Here is a 25,714-nt window from a genome sequence, read left to right on the forward strand (position 1 = left end):
AGAACATGCACCATTCATTTCTTTAACAGGTTTAGCATACACAGTACTGACTGACTGTGGCTGACAAAAAAAATTGTAGGTTTTTCAGCTATGGGAACCCTAGAACGCACCTACAACTTTAGATGTACTCCTTTTGAAGACAGAATCTCAGACCATTTTTTTTTAATATTTAATTTTCTTTGTAATGCATCTCTGAAGGTAGGTAGTCTTCACAGGTGTGAATCCAAGATGGTGGCCCTAAACCATGTAACAGGACTTTGTAGCTTCTCTAATCCACGGTCATTCCGTTTTTGGTCTTTTTTATTTAAAATAAGCACAATAAGTATGAGTACTGCAGACATAGCTCCAAAAAAAATGAAGTCAACTAGCAGACACGATAGAACTACTTCACTCTCTAGATTGGCTGAATCATTTCCCTGTTTGCAGCCTCTTTAAAAAAATAGTTATAACACTATTTGTATCATATAAAAAGTGTTCTCTTGCTCTCTGACTGGAGAGAGATCTGTTCTTAAGGTAGACATATGTAATTAAATTGATTCTTCTCTTTACAAAGCTAGATAAACTGCTTAGTGAATTTTAAAACTACTCTGTTGGCCAAACAGACTTCTTCACACCAAACGAAAAAAGACATTGTGACTAAGTACTGTAAAAGTTGCACTGAAATCTACATATGAAGACTAAGTTTATGAATTTCCAGAGCACATATCACTGTAGCATCTGGACAAAAATATTTAAAATGTTCTCATAATCAGTGGTGTAGGATTTACGTATGAAAGTAGTGGAGATAACAATACAACTTTATACATGGAGATACTATGGGACCTCTATAGTAACACAGAAGAAAAGTTACTGACAAAGGAAGCCATTCAGTTTGTGATAAACAAGTGTTGCTCAGTATCAATGTGAGAGATGCTGAAGACAGTCAAAGCTGCCTTAATGCAAGTGATTTAGTGGCTTTTTATTTATTTTCACGTAGTGTCCAATTCATCTAAGCGCCATAACTGTAGCTACTAAATTACTGCGCTTCCAGACACTAGATGACACCAATTTCTCTTCTCACTCTTCCTTAGTAACTGGCGCCAGAACTGCTCAATAGACAAAGCTCTGGTGATCTTTAGCTGGCTCTTCTGCTGTGCAGCTTGGTCTTTTTTTAAATCTTACTAGAGAGACAAGACACAGTAGCACACTGCTCTTCCCATTCTCTGCCAGAATGGCCAGAAAGGGTAAAAATGGTTTTACTGATTACAAGCTGTGTAGAACTGGTATGTTCTGCATGCAGATTGGTCAGACCACTCAGAAAGAAAGTAGGCCAACCTCTCTCATTCACTAAGTCCTAACAAATTCACATATTGAAAGTGGTAGAATTCACTGGCTACCAAATGTTGACAGTAACCCAGTTGGCACTGTGAAAGCAGATGGAAGGATCCCAGCCAAAGCTCAGGCACCCAGGAAACAGACGAAATTGTGTTGCATGCCATTTTTTTCCAAAGCTGGTATTTGCCCACCTACTGCAGTGCAGTTACTGTTTCATGTCATAGCCAAATGTCTCTCTCTACAAAACTAAATCCAGGCCATTCTCTTACTCCCACACTGCCAAAGCCTATCCATCCTTCATCCAGGGAAACAGTTCTACACAGTAGTAGTTTATCTAAAAAGCCAATCCTCTGCTAAGCCCCCACATCAGTTCTAGATTCAAGAAGTAGATTCCTTCAAACTCTAGGCAGCTGGTGGCTGTATATGGCTAAACAGGCTCCCAGTCTGAACTGAACACCAGACCTGAGAAAAAGGACATTCCAGAGCCCAAACCTCTTTCAGCTCAGAAAGAAAAGTTTAATATAGAAAAGTCTACCTCTAACTGAAGCATGCTTAATACTGAACTGGACAGAACAGTTCTCATGGCAACAATGCATTGCCCATTGTATGGGGATGGGAGGGTGGGGGGCGATGTCAGGGGGTTTAGGAGGGAGAGCAGAGGAGCTACAACAGAAGGACTCAGCAGACAGCAGAACCAGTTGAGAGAGTGGCTCCTCTATTCCAAAGTGAGGGAATACAAGACAGACCCTTTCATTTCCACACAGAACCAGTCTTCCAAAGCATTACAACAAACTCTGATAAGAATGGATTGATCACTTTGTCAGAGGGGGAATAGATTACTCCATTAGAATTATATTAAAAAAGCATGATTAAGCCATAGGACAAGAAGGGACAGAGATAGACAAGGAAAGGAAAAACAATATGCAGAAAGGGTAATATATGAAGAAATCACTGAAATGCAAACCTACTTCTTCAAGTGTTTCCTAGCTGCAGGGAGACCAGACATTTCCTCATTCAGTACATATTTCTTAGTTCCCATACAGTAGTTCTCCATGTACTCTGCCCAGTGTAACTGTCGAACATCAAAATTAAACACCTACATAAAAAGAGAACCTAATGGTTAAAACTTTTAAGAAAAAAATCATTACATTAACTTTACACTTCAGTCTCATAACGCAACAACAAAAATTGACATGTCATGGTCAGATATCTCCATCACAAAATGATGGCAAGAAAATAATTGTGTCCCGTGCTTTCATAAAAAAATACCCTGAAGTGCAAAGATCTAGATTTTATTTTCTGGCTCTACCACAGGCTTAATGTGTGACCTTCAGCAAGATAGCTAGTGACTCATTTTCCCCATCTGAAAAATTTCTTATAAGTGTGTTGCTTGGTCTTACAGAGTTTGTGGGTATGTCTATATTGCAATTAAAAACCCATGGCTGGCCCATGCCAGCTGACTTGGGCTCACAGGGCTCAAGCTAACAGGTTGTTTAACTGTGATTCAGGCGTTCAGGCTGCAGCCTGGGCTCTAGGACCCTGTACATCTACACCACTGTGAGCCCACGTGTAGACAAACTGTCTAAATATCAGAGGGGTAGCCATGTTAGTCTGGATCTGTAAAAGCAGCAAAGAATCTTGTGGCACATTATAGACTAACAGACAGTTTGGAGCATGAGCTTTCGTGGGTGAATACCCACTTCGTCGGATGCATGCATCCGACGAAGTGGGTATTCACCCACGAAAGCTCATGCTCCAAACTGTCTAAAGAGGCCTAGGCATTTATACTACTGTTTTCCATTGTGAGGTGTTCAAATTGATGGCATGTACGTTATTCTTTAGTATTATTTAACGCCACAATAGATTGAATGGTCTAAGATTTTGTTATTTTAGTCCTTCAACCATTTTCTTTGTTACCTATGCAGTTCTTTTAAAACACTTGTAGAATACATACAGAATGTAAAGTCCTATGTGGTTACCACTAAGGAGTTTCTTCATCACTCTGGTAGCTTTAGGAACTTAATTTTTCAGTGTGGATTTCTGGATTCCCTAATATCAAAACAGTCTGTGATGTCAGTCATGACAAGTCTCTTAAAACACTACAATTTTCTAGAGGTTTTAACCTTACAAATGCTACAGATTTCCGAAAACAGAACTAGAGAGATCATGACAAGGGCAAAAGAGTCAAGTAAACAGTTCTGTAAGCTGGAAAAATGTCCTTGGTAATTTATCCAGATTCATAAAGTTGATATTACATATGCTAACTCCTTAGCATCCATGCTGCCAATTCACAAAATAAGCAGCTTCACAGTTCACTTGGATCACTGGAAAATATCAGGAAAAATAAACCTCCTAGAACTGAGGAGACAGTCTCCTCTCTCCTAACAATTTATCTTCTTTCAATATTCAAAATATTGAGAAGATTAACATACATTTCAAGACATGCATATAAAATGCAAATGTACTGACAATCTAGAAATAAAACTTTCTAGTGCCAATATGAATTATGCTCGAAAGCTCTCAAAATTAAAAGTTTTAAATCATAATGTTTAAGATATTATATTTTCATTTCACATCAAGAAAGTCCATTATTTAACTTTCAAATTGTTCAAAAATTACTTTGGGCACATTCTTCAATTTTAGGAAACTTCTCTGTAGGCAAAGGCTATTTGGTGGCTTTGCAACAATCCAAAGTATATTCCTATTCCCCTTGAAGATCAGAACAAGAGACTAGCAGTCCAGAATTGCTTAGTTAAGGAAAATGATCTGGGATTAAGTTTGAAAAAATAGATACCAACTGGCTGTTCTGTTTGATCAAACAGTATAAAGTGCAGTGTGTCCACTCTCCCATTAAAACCTGCACAGCCTTCAAACTTTAAATCAAAACACTACCACATCTCTAGTTTAATGGAAGAAGTAGCTGCACTAGGTTTTTATAGTTATTTCAGACATTTTACCTTGAGTTTTGGGATGATTTTAACTTTTAATCATGATTCCAAAACCTATTCTTTTCATTTGCTTTTTCTAGGTTACTTTCATTTAGTGTCACTCAATAATATTTCCAGGATATTTTATATAATATCAATGTTAATCAATGTAATACTGTTTTTATTTTACATTGCTTTACTCGATGCATGTTTATCTTGCTTTTTACTAATTGTTTTAATTAACTTTCACATTTTGCACCTCACCATTCATTTATGAATGCATACACATGCTCTAGTCCACCTTCATCCAGAATGAGCATGCATGCACACACATCCCCATCAAAGGAGGAGGAAGGAATAGAAGAACAGAGCTTGATTTTTAATTGAAAAAAGAAATGGGGAAGGAAATCATCAGTTCAAAGCCTCCAAACCAAAATAAAACATTTTTGACAAATGAAAGTGCTTCCATCTAGGTGCGTGTATATGTGTTTTAGTTGTGCTGATGCCTAGGTACTATGGATATGAACCTATAAGATTCTGAGGAACAGTATCTTCTGAGGACTTTCAATGGGCTTGTTCAAATGGGATGGTCTTCTAGTGAAGAACTGTATTAGCATCCACAATGCTGGCCACAACTGATCAGGACAAACAGGTTTTAAGCATCATGTCTGCTAACACAACTCTTCATAATACCATTTAAACATGATGAAATCATCTAGTAAAGACCAGCCCAAGGTGAGTTGTAGGTGTTCAGCATCAACCAGTATAAAATAATGCTACTTCTGTTCATGGTAAATGAGGCTTAGTTACCATTTAATAAAAAAAGTGTTTGGAGTTCCTCAGATAAACTCACTATAAAGAGTGCAAATTATTATAATTACATTTTCCCCTCTCCATCTTAGATGTACTTTTTCAGAGTGAATCTTACCAGTTTACAAAGTGCTAGATTACGTACTTAAGATACATGTACTCCACAAATGTATCCTTGCTGTAGAAGGCATTCTACAGGTAAAAGAACCATATATTCCTGCTTTAGCAACATCTTTCACACTATCTGAAGACCACTTGGTAACTCAGGAAGAAGACAAGAAACTTTGCATAATTTTTCCCTCAGTGCAGAAGACTGGGTTAGGTTATGCCAAAACTTTACTTATAGAGAAAGAACCAGCTGCCATGTTTGGCTTCTTCTGCCGCAGTCTGAGTGTACGTAATCACATTAGTGAGAACAAAAAGGCCCAGACACATACTAAACAAAGACACCTGTGTCAGAAGAGACACAGGGCAATTAAAGTTATTTAGTTTTAACTGCACTTCCTGAATTTTGGTCCAAGAGCCTTATTACTGCTATATAAAGCAGTCCTTGAAAGAGATCAACCCAGGGCTGATAAAAAACCTGGAGCTTGTTTTCTTTGTTCCTGGATTTATGTACTTTGTACAAAATGAGTAAACAAGCATATATCTGTGGTCTCAAAGATTGCTCTGAGATGCTTCTCAAACGTTTTCTTGTTTTGGAAAAAAAGACTGGGATTGTAATAGAAGAGTGACTCCTGATCTTTTTCCAGGCCCTGTCCTTTAAGTCCTTTAAAGACTGTGCTTTAACTATTATTGTTGCTAGCAGATTTCAGGATGGTTTTCCCTAAATGACGTGGATGTGGATTTATTTTTGTCTGAAAACTATATTAAAGCTCAACTAAGGCATTCACCCACATCACTTATTTTAATCCATGTTAGAAAAAAGTTCTTAGACTCAAATTTAGGTTTTTTTAAAATTTGTTTGGACTAGACTGAACAGGAAAGTATTGAGCCAAGTCATTTATACAGGCCCTGGCAAAGGTCTGCAATCCCTGCGACATTTCATTGACAAGCCTCTATAAGGTGGCCCCTGCATTAAATTAATCCAAAAGGTGTAACTCTACACTCCTATAGGCCAGATTCCACTATAAAAGCAAATTTTTCTTGGGCATCAGCATACAAGAGAATTTGCCAATTGAGAGAAGTTCAGAGTGCTTATGAATTTTGCACTCCCCAATAGATCCAGCAGGTCCTCTGGTCAGGTTGTAGGATATGGGTCAGGTTGGGTAATAGCATTTAACTTCCTAAAGTCCACACACAACCTCATGGTTTTTATCCTTTTTAGGTACCATCACAATAGGAGATGATGCCAAGGAACTTTTTGATTTAGTAATCACCCCCATATCCAGCATGCTTTCCACTTCCTCCTGAATTTCCTTCTGCATGTCTCTGTTAGCATGAGATGCTTTGCTACGAGAAGGGCATAGCCCTGAGTTTCAATGGAATGGACAATCTTGTCAGTTAAACCTGGCTGGTTGGAAAATACCTGTCTGTGGTGCTTCAAAGGGGCTAAAATCAGGGCTGGATTACACAATAGGCAGACTAACCACGTGCTTAGGGAACCAGCAAAGCAGGGGGCACCAAAAAATGAGGGTTTTTTGGGAAAAAATTTGGTATTTGATATTTACAAAAAAAGCATAGAAGTAGTCATCATGGGAAAAAAAAATCAGAACTTTATTAGACTTCCTTACACTCCACAACACACACTTCCCCCGTTTTTATGTTCTTTTTATTACTTATCCCCACCTAAACCGGGGGGGGGGGGGCGTCCTACTAACGTAGATCAAAATAATGCGAGGAAATCAGATTGTTATGTACTGCCATAAATTTGTTTTATTATTGATATATTCTTCTGAGTTATATGTATGTGATTCTTTTTTCTTTCATATATATTGTTGAAGTAGAGAAAGAACTGACAGGGATTTGTAAGGGATCTTAATGCATGACAGTCTCTGTTAGCAAGAGTTAGGCTAACTGTAACCCTAATAACGCAAGATTTGTAGAAGCGAGGATTGTGTGAGGCGAGTGGAAAAGAACTGTGTGAGAAGTTGTTACGACCTTGTGTAGATAAGAGACTCCAGTCTACATTTTGTATTAAGTGAGAAAAACAAGATATGAGGATGACCTATGTATAAACAAAATGCAGCTGTTGCTTATTATTGTCTGTTACAAAAGTATAAATGCTTGCTGTAATTGTTTACCTGTTGAGAGACCGGTCTACGAAGGGGAGACCCTATGTCCTAGTGCACTCTCTCCCTGCTGTAGCTGCTAAACAGAATAAAGTATCTGACTTTGCTGTACCCAAACAAATAAGTGAGAACTAAGTTTTTCTCCATTTTATTTATATATACATACACACACACACACACATACACATACATACACATATATATAAATACATACACACACACAAAAATAGTGTATGTTGTGTAATTTTTTATTTTATTTTATTTATTTATTTTTTTTAAGTTCAGGTAACTGAGATAAGGGGCAGTAACCAACTGAGTGGAGCACAGAAACGTAAACTGGCGGAAGAAAAGAAAACAAACAAAAAATTAGTGAAATTTTCCAAAATCTTTCAAAACTGACATCATTTTTCAAAGCAAATCCATCAGAAGCAACATCTTCTTTCAGTAGCACACACATTGTTTCAAAACCTGTAGGTGTTTCAGAGACTGACCCTTCTCCTATTGGTGAAACAAACACCATTCCAGAACATGTGGATGTGTCAGAGACTAACTGATCATCCTACTCCTGGTGGTAAAACAGACATTGTTCTAGAAGGTGTGGATATGTCAAAGACTGAACCGGCTCATGCTGTAAACACTAGGAGAAAAGATCCCGGTATGTGAGTTGATTTCAGTACCGATGTAGCAGCTTACTGGATAGATCGTGGACCAAATGACTGTCAACACCACACTGGGCCATTTGAGAAATCCCATCGGACTTTTACCAATGGCAAACAAACAAGATACTGTCCACAAAAAATATTTTTCGGCATGAAAGCGAATGGTGAGAAATACACTCGAGAATGGCTACCGTATTCACCATCAACAGGGTCTGTGTACTGTTTTGTTTGCAAACTTTTTGCATATAAACCTTCAACATCCCGGTTTGCTGCAGATGGATTTAGTGACTGGCAGAATACTGTTTTAATTGTGAGTAGTGCTATTTCCATGTTGTTCAGAGATTCAATGTTGACATATTTAAATCGAAGACAGGGATTTGGATTGACACAAAAATGGGAAGAACAAATTAAAGGGGAGCATGAATACTGGCAACCTGTCTTGCAGCGTGTTATAGCTGTTATTCAAACATTAGCTGAATGTGGTCTGCCTTTCCGGGGATCAAATGACACATTTGGATCATTGCAGAATGGAAATTTCTTGGGATTGTTGGAGCTTGTGGCTCAGTTTGACCCATTTTTAGCAGGCCATATCGCAAAATATGGGAATGCTGGCAAAGGTAACCCATCATACTCATCCAAGACAATATGTGATGAACTCGGTCTAATGAGTGACAAAGTTCATTCAGCTATTGTGCATGAAATAAGTACTGCTGGGTACTTCAGTTTATCTGTCGACTCTACACCTGATCTTTCACATATTGATCAACTGAGTATTGTACTAAGATGTGTGTCTCCCACAGATGGAAAACCAGTTGAACGATTTATAACATTCCTCAATTTGAAAAGCCACACTGTGAAGAAATAGCAAATCAAGTGCTGCATTATCTGTGCCAAGTTTGCAAAATAGATTTCTCAAAGTGCAGAGGTCAATCTTATGACAACGCTGCCAACATGTCAGGGTGTTATCAAGGAACGGAGAAGCAGCTTTTAGAACAGAACAAATATGCCATACTCATACCATGTGCTGCAGACACTCTCAATCTTGTTGGCCGCAGTGCTGTTGATTGTTGTCTGGTGGCAGTAAGGTTTTTCTCAACAGTCCAGTTACTTTATACATTTTTCTCTGCCTCAACACACTGATGAGCAGTTCTTAAAACATATTTGGGCAATGATCGTGTGTTGAAATCTTTCTAATACTCGCTGGGAGGCACATGCAGTGGCAACAAGTGCAATTCTGGAGTCCTACTCAAAGATTGTGAATGCAGTAGAAAGTATAGCTGAAGACCAATCACAAAAGGGAGAAACTATACGAGAGGCAGAAAACACTGCAAACAAGATGCAGGAACTAGAGTTTGTATTCATGTTGACCATGTGGAATAAAATTTTACAACACTTTTACCACACAAGTCAAGCTCTCCAAGAAAAAGAACTGGATTTGAAAACATGTGCAGACCTCTGTCAATCATTAGCAGACGACTTACACACTTTGAGGAATGATTTCAAAAGATTTGAAGATGTATCAAAAGATATCTTGCCTAAGTACAAAGCAGCCGTCATGCAAGCGAATCAGGAAAAAACAAGCAAATGATACAAGTGCAACAGAAACGACACTGAATCCTAGAGACAAATTTTGCATATCTACTTATTACGCTATAATTGATACACTTGAAGCTCATATGAAGAGGAGAGGTGAAGTGTACAAAGAAGTATCAAGTAGATTTTCTTTTCTAAATGATATGTACTTATTTGATGAGCAATATTCACAAGGTTCTCAAAAGCTAGTTGACTCATACCCTGTTGACTTGAACATGAATCTCTGTTGAGAAGTACGGCAGTTCCACTGTTATATGCGCGCAAAGTTTAATGAAACAGGAAAAATGAAATTCAGTCACATTGATCTTCATGACACAATATTGAAAGATGGAATACAATGTGTATTTCCAAATGTAGAGATCTCACTATGTATTTGTCTAACATTGATGATTATTAACTGCTCCGCAAAACACTCTCTCAGCTGAAAAGAATAAAAAACCCTCAGAGAACAACGTATCAGGGCAGACTGGATTCACTTTCCCTATTGTGTATGGAAGCAGACATGCTTCGTCGAGTCAGCTTCGATTAACTTATCCAGAATTTTGCATACATGTAAGTTGTGTCATTTCGAAAAATAAAATTTTATTTTATGGTATTGTTTTTATTTTGAATTACATATGGGGGGCACCATAATCTTTTAGTGTTTAGGACCTCTAAAGGTTTTAATCCAGCCCTGGCTAAAGTCTCCTGCTTCTGGATTGGGATCAAACCCTCACACATCTCAGTGCTCTCCAAAAGAATCTCTTCCTTACCCTCCCTGACCAAATCAATTGAAGGGGCAGTAAATGTTCCCTCATCAGTACAACAAATCATATTCACTAGCATCTCCCTTTCGTGGTAAGCTTTCAATCTATTGACATGTATAGTTTGTACAGCTCCCCTGCCATGGCACTTCCTTACATCATAAATGACCTCATTCACTCAATCATCTGAAAAGGTCTTTCCCCAAAATCCTGCAGACATAGAGGGCAGTTTTTCCTCACTGGAATCAACTCTAACACCAAATCTCCTAAGTCAAAAGATCTTTCTTCAGCATGCCTGTCATACCAAGAGGTCTCAAAAGGCTGATTCCTTTCAAAGTTCTGCTGCACAAAATCCATCATAGCCTTTAAATTCTCTTTAAAATGAGTGACTACCCCGCTACAGGCTGGCCTATCTCCTCTGTACTGCCCTCCCAAGAGCTTTGAATAAAATCTAGGGGTATCCCCGCATCTCCTATAAAGTAGATTAAAGGGGACAAAGACGACAGATTCTTGGGGAATGCTTCTATATGCAAACAACAAATAAGGGAGTAACTCATCCCAGTCACTCTCTCAGCTGGTAACATACATCTTCAACATACTTCTCAAAGTCCCATTAAATCTCTCCACTACATCATTAGTTTCTGGATGATAGAAGGCAGCCTTTGTATGCCTCACTCCATACAATTCCCATAACCTTTTGAAAACTACAGACATGAAATTTGCGCCCTGCTCTGACAAGATTTCCCTGTGAAAACATGCTCTGCTAAAAATGGTTTAAAAGGCAGTAGCCGCCATCTCAGCTTCGATATTCACCTCATGTATAATCAATTGCTTCTGGGCCACCAAATCAAACAGTTTTTCATATCTGCCTTCAGTCCCTGCCCCCCTTATCCATTTTCTTACAAAATTACACGTTTTACGCACATATTCAACAAGTGATACTGTCAAACATCTTAAGCTTTCTATATTTCAATTGATAGGACTCAGATGTAATTTTAAACCTTTTCAATAGATTTTCTTTTACATCTTAGCATCACCTTCCTCCATATAATTAAAAACTTCTCTAGCTTTCCTGATTAAGCTGGTCAAGAGGATAGGCATTCACTTATCCTCTGCGATCTTGTGGATACCATACAGTCTCAAAACGTGGACAGGAACTCTTCCACACAGTCAGTCTCTTTGTAAGTCAGGCAGATTTTCTCCTACTCCCTGGTGCTGGGGGCAGTGTAGGGGGAGGGATTCATTGGCTGAGGATGCCCCAGTATTTTCAGTTGCAATGTGTGAGCTCTCTCCTCAGCCTCCTATTGTTCCATGAGTCTCTAGTAGGCTCTCTCTTCAATCTGTTTGTTGGCTGCTGCCATATGTTCCATCTGTCTTCAGTGTGCTCTCTCCTCAGCTTATCTAGTATCCCTGATCCACAGCTCTGCCATTGTTCTCTCTTGCTCACGTACTTCATGAGCTGCCAGGTACTGCAACTGGGCCTGTTCCCCTGCAGCATCTGGGGAGGGCACTTGGACCCCTGGTCAAAGCTTATGAGCAAAGCTCTCAGTTCCTAATCTGAGGCTTTTAATGGGCTATCCCCCTATTTTTACATAACTTTCCAAGGCCTTGTGTGTCAAGACCATGATATGGCTGATTCACTCATTGCAACTAATCTTTAACCCTTAAAAACTCTCAAAAAAGTTTAAATTTAAACTTTTAACAGCACTGGCGTTATGATCTAGAAGCCCAATTGACCTGTGGCACATGAACCCTGCAAACATTACACCAATTTTCACACCGTCTGGAGTGACCCATGACTATGCATGCCAACTGCAGGGTGGAGTGTTAAAAAGCAGGGCAGACACCCCAAATTGGTGGTATGTTCTATAATTAGAATTCACCAACCCAGTAACAAATGTGACCTCCTAAACCACTATAATAGTCTTATCTGGCGTTACAGACAGTCCCCTTGGGCATTCCAGTCTATCTTGCCACTCAGACATGCTGGACTTAGTGACAGTTGGTTGCAATACATCACAGATCACAAAAGATTCAGGTGTCTTCCAGTCCCAACAGACCAGTCATTTACTCCACGTCAATTTGTATCTCAGACCTCAAACTAAGACAATGCTTATAGCCAATCCTATAGTAAACTAACTATGGATTTGTTAACTAGGAAAAAGAAACGAGCGTGTTATTTACAGGTTAAAGCAGACAAACATATACAGAAATGAGTTACAGTCTATGGTTCCAAAAGCTAAGAGTTGTAGCAATCTGTCAGCACTGAATGTCTTTTAGGGCTAACCGATGCCAAGCAGCATGGGGATCTCTTACTTATGTTTAGGAATCTTTGACCCCCAGAGTCCAGACCGCATAAAAATCCAGCTGCTCCTTGTCAGGAATTTTTATGTACCCCCACCCGCGAAGCTAAGCTTATGGGACGAGTTCATGTGCAGATCTCTCCTTCCTGGAGGGAAGTTAGAAATGCAGTCAAAGTCTCTGTTCTTTAATGCTACACAATATATAATTTGCCTTCAAAGGTCCATCCTGTCTATAGGACAAGCACTTTACCTTAATCAATGCTTCTTTTATGCTACACAATTACAGAGGTTTACAATGCAAGCACTCAATATAAGTTTATACCATGGGCTACAGAGATAAGTCAGATCAATACATGCAGCATCCTACAAGCATTTCATGAAGTCTAAATACAAAACACATTGTTATAAATCCAGTACCCATCTTAACCATGCTAACACATAGGGGAACTAGATTGACAAATTCCTGATGCTAAAACAATGTTCAGCTGAGGCCTCAAGCCCTGGAAAGAGTTGGTATCTGGTCTGCTACTTTCATAAATTGTTTCAGCAAGCATAGCTCCTTTCCCCTCATATGAAAAGGGCATAGTTATTTAAAAAAAATCATCAAGTTATGCTGCTGCCTAATATTTTAAAAACTACTTTGTCCATATTACACCTTACCACACTGGGGCAAAAAAATTTATGATAGGTGTGTGTGTTTTCAAAGACCATTTCACCTACCTTATTCATGGTGTACACAAAAATCAGACAGTTATAGTTAAACAACCAGTTTTGTTTTGTTTTTTTAAAATTAATTAAATTAATTTATTTTAATTAAACTTCCATTACCCAGTCTTAAGTAAATAGATTCACTTCTTTTAAATCCTTAAAATGATTGATAAGAGGTGTATTACACGAAGATTACTTGCCTTTTTGTCTTCAGGGCTTAGTTGGTTCATTAGCATATTGACATTCTCAGTGTTCCAAATCCAAGAATTGCTTGTAAAGTATTCTATTAACATCATGGCCTTGTGAAGACGGGTTATTGTTTTCATCATCCTATTGCCCAAGGAAAGGGATTTACAGATTACAATAGCAAAAAAACATATCCAAAACGAACATACCCATACTGTCCAAACCACCTCTCAATTTCCCCATAACACAATGAATTAATACCAACACAGGAACTCCCAAATCACCCAGCAAACCAAGCATGTCCACCTTTAACAGATAAATAGAATATTCCTGCATATTTTATATTTTTAAATGTACTGGAGATCCAATCTTTGCCAGCTGTTGCAATCTGAAATTTTGATTCAGCAACCTAAAACGGTGTTCTAATGGTTCTACCTTTCAAAGTATTTAGAAAAGAAATGTAACAAAAGACGACAGATATTAGAAGAGCATCTTCCTACTAGCTTTTCTTGCAATTCTAAAACATTAACAGGTTGAAAAGACTTATTATTCGTAATAAAAATATCTATTCTTATGCATAATAATTTAACTTGATGAGAAGTATTTACAGCCAAATTCTATGGTGTGGCTGATGGGGGGCAGGGAGAGAGGAGGAAAAGGAGGAACATGTATGCAAAGAAGTTTGTATTTGCACTCCCCTAAGTCTAGTGGCAGCTCAAGTTCAGGGGAACTGGCCCAAACTATAGCAGCCCTATTATGGCTAGAAATAGCCTCAAGTAGCAGAGGACTGACATAGCAAATGCATGGCCTGGCCCTGCTGCCAGTCCTTGTCTCTACTTTGCTGGCCACAGAGTGGAGAGTGGTTCAAGGAGGGTCCCCCTTGAGAGGGGCGATCCATTCCTAGCTGGCAATGCCTACAGAGCAGTGCAAAGCAGCCACTCCGGAGGATCTAACCCCAAATATGCAGAAATATTCTATCATCCTTTATTGCCCAACTTAAGCCACTTTGTAAAATATAACATTTGGAGTACAGTGGGATTCAATTATAAGAATCGATCTGGGCAAATTCCTTGTTGACCAGAACAGCTGAACATGGATCCATGAAACAATGAGTTTTGCCCAGAATGGAAGTGTGCATAACAAGCAAGTTCTGTCTTGCCAGGACAGCGAATTCTGCTTGGTATTGTAATGCCAAGGCTAGTAAGTCAAGTTATATCTGGCTCCAAATGGCGCTTATACAATCCATCATCCTTTACCTTACTGGCTCACAAAAGGATCCATTTCCTTCCTGCTTTTGCAGACTCCCAATAAATCATTTCCAGTCCGATCCTTATAACTGAATACACTGATCAGTGTAAACAAGGGGAAGGAGAGGAACAAGAAACAAAACCCACCACCAATATGAAACTGCTTTTGGACCATAACATTTGCTTCAGATAATTGAATGACCGTTCACAGTGAGCAACAAAGGTCACTTACAGGTAACTGTTCTTTGAGAGCTGCCTCTGAGCAGTCACACTTATAGGTGGGATATGGTGCTCCTTGAAGTTGAGTCAGGGAACCTCAACCAAAGCAGAGTCCATTGAACTATATGAATGCACCCCTTAGTGAGGTCAATGGCCAACATCAATGTATAAGGGAGTTCAGCTATTACCCCCTCCTCCTCCCTGCCCTCAGCTTTTTCTCCTGGACCATGGAGCCCCAACATGTGAAGAGAATTCTGAGATAGAAGGGAATGTGGGCAGGAAGCATAAATGCACAAAAGAGATTCAAACAACAGTTACTAGTAACTTTCCTTAAGGACCTCTGTGCATTCCCACTTGTGGGAGAATCATGAACTTCCTTGTCCACAGGAGCTGAGTGCTTGAGATCTTGTGCTCTGATTTTTTTTTCATGCCCTCGGAAATGAGGTGCTAGGAGAAAAAGGAAAAAATCCTCTATTGGAACTGGATACATCTGTAGTCCCTGCAGGAGACGGCTGGCAATGAGAAGGGTGTGAGCAAGCTATCTACCTGAATTGAGCAGGAACTTTCAGATAGGGAGAAAAAGTCCACCCTTCAGTTTTGGTTGAAAGATATCAAACAGGCAATCCTGCTGCAGTCTGTGGGCCATCCTGTTCAGTGGCTCATGGAACTGGTGGAGAAACCATTGAAGGGTAAGTGTTTTCATCTGCTGATGTCTCATTAATAGGGAGGTCATTGTCATCATCCTGTCTGAAGCTGAAGTGGCAATTCCAGTAAGGATAATGAAGCAGGTACTGGAACTGATGGATTTATCAGCAAGGCTGGAGTTCAAGGTGAGGCTTCTGGTTGCATAGTTGCCACTGCCAGCAGAAGTGAAAGTTGTTGTGGCAGAAGCAAAGTCACTGGGACCAGGTGCAGAGACCATGCAGATGCCACGTTTGTGCGGTGAGACAGTCTGACAAACCATATCAAACTGAACAATTAGGGCTCCCTAAAGCACCCCATAGGGAACCCCACCAGCTGGAGGAACCCAGAATTATTCAGATGAGGAGGTGGGGTGTGGAGATCATGAAAGTTCCTCTTCTGGCTCACTGTCAAAGGGAGTGGCCTTGCCCAAACCAATCAAATAGTGCAGATGTCTGATTCTCAGTAAATGAATGAGCAAGTAGAACTTGGCTTAATGCCTTAGGCTGCTCTGAGCATTCTGAGACTGCAAATGGGAAAGGGCTGCTCTTTCTTCAGACAAGAGAAACTAAAATTAGACTAAGCTAAACTAAACAGGGAGATTATACTAAGCAGAAGTAGCAAAGTTCCTAATGCTCCTTGTTGCAGAAGAGAAGGAACTGAGAGAGATAGGAATACCCTTCCTTATGTACAATAAGACGTCAGTAGTTGACATCACTAGGAAACACTAGTGCAGCTCCAGTGGACACAGCTTTGGCAGAGATTCTGTAATTCGACTTCAGGGGGCACCATCCCCCACCCACAAGTGGGAATTCAGAGAACACAAAGAACATCAAGTTCCACTGTGACGACATTAACAACCTGAAGTGTTCTTTAAAATACATATTTTAGATTGTTGCAAAGACAATTGTTAGACATATGTAAATAAACATAACATACACAAATAATGAGGCAATAGAACAATATGATCAGATAATATTGCATCACACTTTCTCCTAGCAATCATAAAATGGTTAGAGTTTTTCAATATATTTCTTTATCTCAAAGAACTAAATGCCAGCCATGGTTAATGAGGCACACAGAGAATGTGCCAATAATTTGTAGAGGTTAGCCAGTGCTACTCATCCCATACTTTCATGAGCTCAAAATTAAGTAAAAGAAAAAATAGAAAATATATTAAATATGAACAAGGATTTAAAAATAAAAACAGTTAATATGTAAAATATCAAAAGTACAAGTTTCATTCAAAGTTCCCTTGCTTTATTAAAGTTTTGCACAAAAAATAAATCAATAAATCTAGAAAACATCTCCACGTTACAAATAATTCTATTGAAAAATAAGAGCTAGTGCCTTCATTAAATCATAGCTCTGCTGATGTATAAGCCTTTGGATAATCTTTTATTGCTATTGCTCTTAACTCTTTGTGGGTGTTTGCATATGTATTCTACGTACAGAAAAAGTTACTGAGAGAAATCTGCCACCTTAAATAGGGCATAATTTTTGCAGTTTCTTCATGAGGCATGGAATGAAAGTGCAGGAGAGAATTTGTAATAAAACAAATATTTATATCTCCCAAACAAAATAAGGACAGAAGATCTCAAACAATTTCTTAAAGCCCTTATCTAACTGCTTTTCTGCTAGAAACTTAATTCACTGCTTCTATATGTTCCATTAGGTAGACCACTGGTAGGTCCTTGGCCACAAACACCGCAGTGCAGTTCATCAAACACCTGCAGTGTTACGATCATGACTGGAGAACATACCTGTAAAGTTTTAGTGTGCTGTGGAACATAGTCATATAGAATGGCATATATTCATGCCTAAGTACACAGCAAAGAGCTGCATCAAAGGAACCCATAGAAAGGAAAGGCAGATATATGTGGTGCTGGAATGTGCCATGCATCAGTCTCTTATTTCCTTCATGGCTGCTCAGTATGTGAGTAGTAGGGAATGGTGCAGCTGGGCAATACGCTATGTTCTATGCTATGTAAGGAATTGGGATTAGCTAAATATGCTATACTTCAACGGAACTCCAATATAAGATGTGGATGAAAGAAGCGGCAATAATTCCCTCTTACTGGCTTTTATACGATACAGAAGGTGTATGCATGCACAGATGGGATGGATGTCAAAAGGGAGACAGCTAAGGCATCACTTCAGGTCAAAAACATGAGGATGGGGATTCAATACTCTGGTCACACTAAGGCTTGAGCACCACAAATGCCTTTTAAAAACCGAAACCAAAAACACACACAAAAACCGAAGGAGAAAAGTACCAGAGACATGCGATAGAGTTGTAAATGCAAAGCAGTCAGGCCAGGCCTGCTACAGTGGTGATGTTGGAATACATCTTATAACCTTCCAGATCATAGACACTGTGCTCTCTCCTCTAAACCAGTTGGTATACAATAATGATTTCACCAGGACTCTTGAAACATTAGCTGTAATGATAACTGTTGTGCCATTTGACAGCCTGTTTTAAGGTTCAGTTAGGAAGAAAACACCAAGAGAACAGACCTGGAGGTGACTGAGGACAGACCTGAATAATTATAGCATTAGTTTCTTAAAAAAATAACAGTTTTAAAAAGTGCCCAGTAAGCTTTTAAATTCCTTGTTAAATTATGTCCATTTTTTGGACCAAAATTCCAATACAAGTGTACAACATTTATGCATCAGTTGGAATCCTACATATCTTTCCAACAACTCTGCAGTCTTCACAGATGCATCAGGCTTGGAAGGGAAAGTTTTCATGCCCAACAGAAAAATACACCTCCATTTTCTGAGTAAATGTACCCTTCATTCACTCATGGTTTATAATACATCAACAACGTGTGGGGTGTTTTACAGGCAAGTTAAAATAATCCCTACTCTAGATAACCTGGATTTGAAATAAGATCACATAAAATGATATTTTTACACAATTTATCACTTCATTTTTTATTAAAACTACTTCAAACAACAGCTTTTGGATAGATCTCTAAATTCATGACTGCCGTATCTTCCATCTTTCTACAGGGATACTGAGAAGCTTTAATGAGTTAGTGTTTGTAAGAGGTTTGAAATCCTCAGATAAAAGATGCTGAATTATTATTTGTAATGCCTAGAGGACAGGGCATTATTGTGCCCTGTACAAACATACAAGTAAGGTAAGTGCAAAGCATTGTTAGATTTTTGGGGTTTGTTTTGTTTTTAAATAGAAGTGGTCAGATTTCTTCACACATAGCACATTCTGAGCTAAGGATGTGCTGCCAGTAACACTGCCAAGGATGATTATTATACCATTTACCAAAAAGAACAGCATTTGTATAATTATAAAAATCAGACTGGTCTCACATCAATTCCTATAAGAAAAAATAGAAGAATTTAAGAACAGCCATATTGGGTCAGTCCATCAAGCCCAGTATCCTGTTTTCCAACAGTGGCCAGTGCCAGGTGCCCCAGAGGGAACGAACAGAACAGGTAATCAAGTGGTCCATCCCCTGTTGCCCATTCCCAGCTTCAGACAAAGAGGCTAGGGACACCATCCTTGCCAATCCTGGCTAATAGCCATTGATGGACCTATCCTCCATGAACTTATCTAGTTCTTTTTTGAACCCTGTCATAGTCTTGGCCTTTACAACATCTTCTGGCAAGGAGTTCCACAGATTCACTGTGCATTGTGTGGAAAAAATACTTCTGTTTGTTTTAAACCTGCTGCCTATTAATTTCATTTGGTGACCCCTAGTTCTTGTGTTATTAGGAGTAAATAACACTTCCTTATTTACTTTCTAACACCAGTCATGATTTTATACACCTATAGATACAAGGCCTACAGTAATACTGTTTGCACAAAATCTGGGGCAAGTGTTAAACCCCTCCACCATCCCTACTTCTTCCTGAAGTTTTTGTATGACACTCTATCCTAGGTTAACCTAAGAGTTTTAAATTGCTTTTAAATTTTTACATAAGAACGTAAGAAAGGCCGTACCGGGTCAGACCAAAGGTCCATCTAGCCCAGTATCTGTCTACCGACAGTGGCCAATGCCAGGTGCCCCAGAGGGAGTGAACCTAACAGGCAATGATCAACATTTTCTAACATTTCCTCCAGATGCAGAAATTCTGATAAACAAAAACAGACACCTCAAGAATAAAAATGTTTAAAGTGCTGACATGATTAAATGAAGCATGTCAGAAAACATGATTTGATCATGTAAAGCAAGACTAAGAATTTGGAAAGAAAATTCTGTGAACACAAAGCTCCTGCTGTTACTTTGATGAACAGTTTGTAGGGAATGTCATACAACTTGTCTGAACTGTAGGAGTAACCTCAAGAAAGTTTTTCTACTTCTGTTAAGATTTTCCTTCTCCTTTGGCAGTATCATACATCAATTACATGACAAAGCATTGCAGAATAAAAATTATAGTGGATTTCTCATTTATAGTATGTCATTATTTGCATATTAGATACCGCAGTTGAACACACACTTCAGAAAATCATTTTAAGTGTGTTAATACTCCAAGACAGCATAGAAATAGCACATAAAGGACAATGACAAACAAAACACTACTGTGAAGTAGTTACAGGGAGAACAATATTGATGTCAGTTTTCACCATGTTTGGAAGACTCTGGACTGCTCTAACTTGTGCCATCTAGTAATGGAAGCCAAAGGCTAGCCAGATGGAGTGGAAAGTTACTAAATGTATACATCATTAATTATTATAAGAAATTATTATTTGTCTTCTGGTAGCACATAGAGGCTAGAGCCCCACTGTGTTATGCCTTGTACAAACAAAAAAAGAAAGATGGTTCTTGCCCCAAACATATTACAGTCTAAGAAATGTTATTGCATGTTATGTGCAAACGGGAGTGTTTTCTTCACTTTTTGCCAATACCTTTTATTGAGACAATTCCACAGTCAAGCAGGTCTGGCATATGTTAAAAAAATCTTAAAATATTCCTACTGGCCAATTAAGAGTCATTTTTTTTAAATGTACTGATGAAAAATCTTTGTTTTTCCCAATAATAAGATCTAGATTCTGGGATAGTGAATGACTCATTTATTATATACACTATTTCAACTCTCCACTATGATTGCAATGTAGTTGGAAAATAAATATTTCCAAAAACAGGCTTGCCATATAAATGCAGCAGAGAAGTCTAGAGGATTGTACTGCTTTTGAAGTCTGGAACAATAGAAAGGAAGTAGTAGTTAGACCTCACTCTGTGTAATTTAGTTTTTATTTATTATTTAGCTAAAAATTATATCATTTTCCCACTTCAAAAAGTTAGCCCAATAAAGAAATTAAATATTATAAACTGAACGGAATGTTGAGACAATGCAAGTAATTAATTATCTGGAAAAGTCCTGCATAAGATATGAAACTGCATCATCCACAACAAAATATAAAAATTGTGTGCCATGTTTGTGGAATTCTGTCTCCACATTCAGTTTATAATAGCAATAACGACCTCAGAGCAGGACATTTCTTAGGGCTTAGTGACTGACTAGCATTACCAGCCTGAGGCACAGCTCAAAGTCAACTCTTCCTAGACAGTCATTAATCCTCTCGGAATACCCAGCCAGTTGATTGTTATTGCTTATATTAGTAGATCCAAGGTAAAGCTCATGCGATTATCATCTCTACAAGCCTCCACCACCTTTTAGCACTGTCCTTCTTACCACGGTTTCTGACCTGTCAACCTGAGAACAACATCGTGCAATAATGCAGGTAGTATATGGCTGACCGCAGTCCAATACTGATGCAAAAGGGGGTTGGAACGGATATTAACATTGGGGCGCCTTAGTGCTTGTTCTAAAGGATTCATCTTGAAACTCAAATTTAGGTAATACTCTGTAGGAAAAATAAGGATCAAAATATTTTGAATATTTATTATTCCGAGAGAGCCTGTAGTTAGGTCTTGAATTCAAGTTATCCCAACATCACAATGATTATTCAGATCCCACAACAAAATAAAATACCCAAACAATGCATTCTCATTACTGGCAGGGAGTGAAAAAGTCTTGAATTCAAGGATCTCTTCTTAGTTAGAGATGACTCGACCTTAATAAGCAAGCAAAATCTGGAAAATAATTCAATATTAAATATACATTTTCATGTAAACATGGGTTTGTTTAAACAGAGGAACAGGTAAGACAGCGCTAGTCACCATTACCTTGGGCTTCTTCCAGTAATCCTGAGGTAGATATCATACAGGAATGCTGGGGCCTTATGGCTTACAGCAATCCAGTAATGATATAAAAGGTGATTGGAGGTTAGATTTACATTGGGCCGTCTGAAGGCCTGTTCGAGAGGATTCCTCTTGAAAGTGGAAATTACATGGTATTCTGAAGAAGAAAAGTTGTGTAATAGGTTTGATGATAACCATGTAAAATTTAATGGTTTTCAAAGTACATTACAGTAAAGTACTTACTCTTAATGTTACTTCAAATATAAAAACTTTCCTAACATTTCTGCCACCCCCCATCAACTAAAACAAAATTATGAAACTGTTCAACTTGAATTGCTATTGGACTGTCACTCTTTGTCCCAAGAGGTACTTCATACACCCACAACTCTATTGTTTGTTTTTAATATTGTACTTCACTGTAGCGTCTCTCTTTCTGTTCCTCTTTCTTACTTAAGAAAAAACACTATTCAATCTTCTGGTTGTAAACAATTTAAATAAAATAGCTTTGTATACTATATATTTAGCAATAATCCTAATCCTAATCTGTTATAGTACAAATTATGTTAACCTTCCTTTTAATCATATCATAGGCATTTCTAAACATTTGATCTGCATTTCAAAAGACATTTTAACAAATGATTCACTTCTTAAACATTTTACGAAAAAACCTGTATTAGGGTTTTATTCTGCATTTCTTGCACATCCAACACTCACTGAGGTCAACAGGAACTTCAGCTGTGAAAGACATGCAGGATTGGGCCCTTCAGTAGGTACATGCATATTTACTTCAGCTTTCTAAACATCTCCCATATTTTTACACATTTTCTCCAAGGAACCAAAGTAAATTGTGATTTAACTAAGAACCAGTAGTTCTCCAACCAATTTGCTGGGAAGATTAAATGGTTGAAATGGGGGGGGGGGGGGTGTGTGTGTGTGTGTGTGTGTGTGTGTGTGTGTGTGTGTGTGTGTGTGTGTGTGTGTGTGTGAGAGAGAGAGAGAGAGAGAGAGAGAGAGAGAGAGACTGCATAAATAAGAACAAACTCAGTACAGAGAAAATCCTTAGAACTAATTTTAAACTAGCTACAGGGCAGTCTGTGAAATGAAATATATAAATATTTGGAATAAATATATTCCAAACCTATTAAAACTTCTGATCATAAAGATAAAAACATATGCATTAAAATGTTAGAAATCTTACATTTTCATATAAGAAAATAAACATTATATGTCTAATATTAAAATACTGCAGAAACAGATTAGACTAATTCAAAGTATGTTAAGAGTTGAAAATAGGTGGCCAAATTTAAGGATTATTTTTCTGTATTTGATACCTCATGTAACTACCTAAAGGTAAAAACAATAACTACATCAATCTGAGTACTCAAAAGCAAAGTTGCCATCATACCTCTCAAGTGTGCTGCTCTGTGCAAAATCCATCTCACTTTTGGACTATTGTTCTATTATTTGTTACTTGTATTACTGTAGTGCTTATGAGTCATGGACCAGGACCCCACTGTGGTAGGCACTGTACAGACACAGAACAAGAAGTTCTAGATGCATTTAGCTAGACTACCGCTAAACCCAGCGGTGAATACCTTGCCAACATCATGGGGTCTCTACTGCTCCCTGTGATCAGTGCTTTACTCACTCTACCCACGAACTGCAGGCAGATTAGGTTAGAACATAAGAACATAAGAAAGGCCGTACCGGGTCAGACCAAAGGTCCATCTAGCCCAGTATCTGTCTACCGACAGTGGCCAATGCCAGGTGCCCCTGAGGGAGTGAACCTAACAGGCAATGATCAAGTGATCTCTCTCCTGCCATCCATCTCCATCCTCTGACGAACAGAGGCTAGGGACACCATTCTTACCCATCCTGGCTAATAGCCATTTATGGACTTAGCCACCATGAATTTATCCAGTCCCCTTTTAAACATTGTTATAGTCCTAGCCTTCACAACCTCCTCAGGTAAGGAGTTCCACAAGTTGACTGTGCACTGCGTGAAGAAGAACTTCCTTTTATTTGTTTTAAACCTGCTGCCTATTAATTTCATTTGGTGACCCCTAGTTGTGGGAACTATTAGGAAAGCTGTAGGACTTCCACATTTCAGATGAAGGTGGGACTGGGAAGAGCTACTACCAGGAAAATAAACAGTGAATGGAGGGGGAAGAAACAGGGAACAGAGGATAAAATTAAAAAGTGATAGAACACATTGCAAAGTTGAGAGGTATGACAGCTGAAGTTCGGATTATAAAAATGCTAACATTTTAAAATCCATGCTCTCAAGTCCTTTCAGAGAAGTTACTAAAGTTGATACAAGGGCTTTATAAAAATACACATTATCTAACGGCCACATTTCGGGCCTTTTATTATTCAATAAAAAATTTCTATTGAAGTTTACAGAGAACACGTAAAGAAAGAACACAGCATACCAACTTCACCCCAGTGGAAAGGATTGGTGCCACCTGTTGTGCAATTGTACACCATGATGTTTCTTGGTCTGAAAAAACCATCACATATAATTAATTAAAAATAAACTAAAATTTGGTACACAATAGCCCAAACCAGAATTATTTATCCAAATCACTCTTGTCCCCTGAATTCTGGAGTTTGGATAAAGTGGGGGGGGGGGGGATCAATCTAATCACCTTCATTTTATCTCCATACTTCAAGTATTTTTCTTCCCAACAGCTGTTGTAATAATTCCCCTCTCTCTCATGAAACAAATATTTAAGCTTCAACTCTAATATTTATAATTTAAACTGACAGCTATAAGGATCAGGAAGGAATTTCCCCCTCATCTACAGTATTACACAACTGACTAAACACATTATCAGATACTGGCCATTTGCTTAATGGGCTAATATGGTGAATCCTAAATTCCATAATAGTGTGGGAAAAGCAAACTATAGACGAGCAGTTAATAGATGGTTAGGTTTATAAAAACAACACACAACCACTTTTGGGGCTAATTAAAAATGAACTGCATTGTCACCTGCTATACCTATTAACTCCAGAATACCAAGCTGCAGCCAGTGTTGTGTTGACAACTACATCTACTGGAACAAGATCTGCAACTGCACTGTTGGAGGCTCTCATTGTTCGAAGAATTCCTTTTCCTGCCTTAAATAACAAAAACAGAAGAGACACCAATAAAACATTTCAAGTAATGTGTTTCCTTTCAAAGACAGTTGTATTAAAATGTTTACTTACCGCAATAAAAAGACCACTGGGCCCATTAAAGTTATCAATCCATCCCTATTGTGTAAAGAAACCAAAAGCAATTTCAGTAGAAGTTTACTGAGTTCAACATAGAGTTTGTATTTAACAAACATTTACTGTTACAATTTAAAGGAGACAACATTTTACTTCCTCACTCCTACTTTTGTTTCAAATATAAAAGGTACTTTCAGTTTGCATACCTGTGACAGCATTTAATTAACAGCTACAACTCCTCCAGCAGAAGAGCCACACGCAATTTAACTAGCTCCTCAAAATGAGCTGCTGTGTATTCATTTCTTACCAAATAAATGGTGGGATTAAAATAATTTTGTAACACACTTTTACAGTTTGAAGGAAGTTTCCTAACAGCAGCTATAAAGTCAAGACATACTTTACTTCTCTGGGTCACTGGAAGTAGCTCAGGTCGGATAAACAATTTTGCTGTCCCTTATTAGATTTCTTCCACTTTCTAGAGGAGTCTCAATTTTAAATGCCTACATTCAGTACCAAAAGGAAGGACAATTCTGATTTTGGTGATCTGTAAGAGCTTGAGAAAGATTCTCCTGAGTTAGGAAAACAGCCCCGAAACTAGTCACAAGAGGACTAGCCCAGATTGGGAGAAATGTCAGATAGCATTCAGCTGCTAAAGCAACATCTAAAACACTCCCTTTCCTATGGCTGTCATGTAGGGTGGCTACGAA

General features: G+C 38.4%; 1 protein-coding gene across 10 annotated transcripts in view; it reads right to left on the reverse strand.

Annotated features, from left to right (window-relative positions):
• The window catches only part of FAR1 (fatty acyl-CoA reductase 1), an 81,254-nt gene that overhangs the window by 3,407 nt on the left and 52,133 nt on the right, over positions 1-25,714 (reverse strand). For 2 of the 10 annotated variants that reach the window (XM_039535898.1, XM_039535894.1), the window contains exons 6-14: positions 25,005-25,049; positions 24,787-24,914; positions 24,224-24,291; positions 22,506-22,526; positions 21,777-21,948; positions 21,583-21,683; positions 21,283-21,454; positions 13,489-13,618; positions 2,283-2,410 (exon numbers count right to left, since the gene is read on the reverse strand). In XM_039535898.1, the coding sequence (XP_039391832.1) occupies positions 2,283-2,410; positions 13,489-13,618; positions 21,283-21,454; positions 21,583-21,683; positions 21,777-21,948; positions 22,506-22,526; positions 24,224-24,291; positions 24,787-24,914; positions 25,005-25,049 (965 nt within the window). The remainder of the gene's footprint in view (positions 1-2,282; positions 2,411-13,488; positions 13,619-21,282; positions 21,455-21,582; positions 21,684-21,776; positions 21,949-22,505; positions 22,527-24,223; positions 24,292-24,786; positions 24,915-25,004; positions 25,050-25,714) is intronic. The other 8 variants (XM_039535895.1, XM_039535897.1, XM_039535896.1 and 5 more) reach the window with 8 other exon arrangements.

The sequence above is a fragment of the Mauremys reevesii genome, linkage group 4 (genome assembly GCF_016161935.1).
Source record: "Mauremys reevesii isolate NIE-2019 linkage group 4, ASM1616193v1, whole genome shotgun sequence".
Lineage (NCBI taxonomy): Eukaryota > Metazoa > Chordata > Testudines > Geoemydidae > Mauremys > Mauremys reevesii.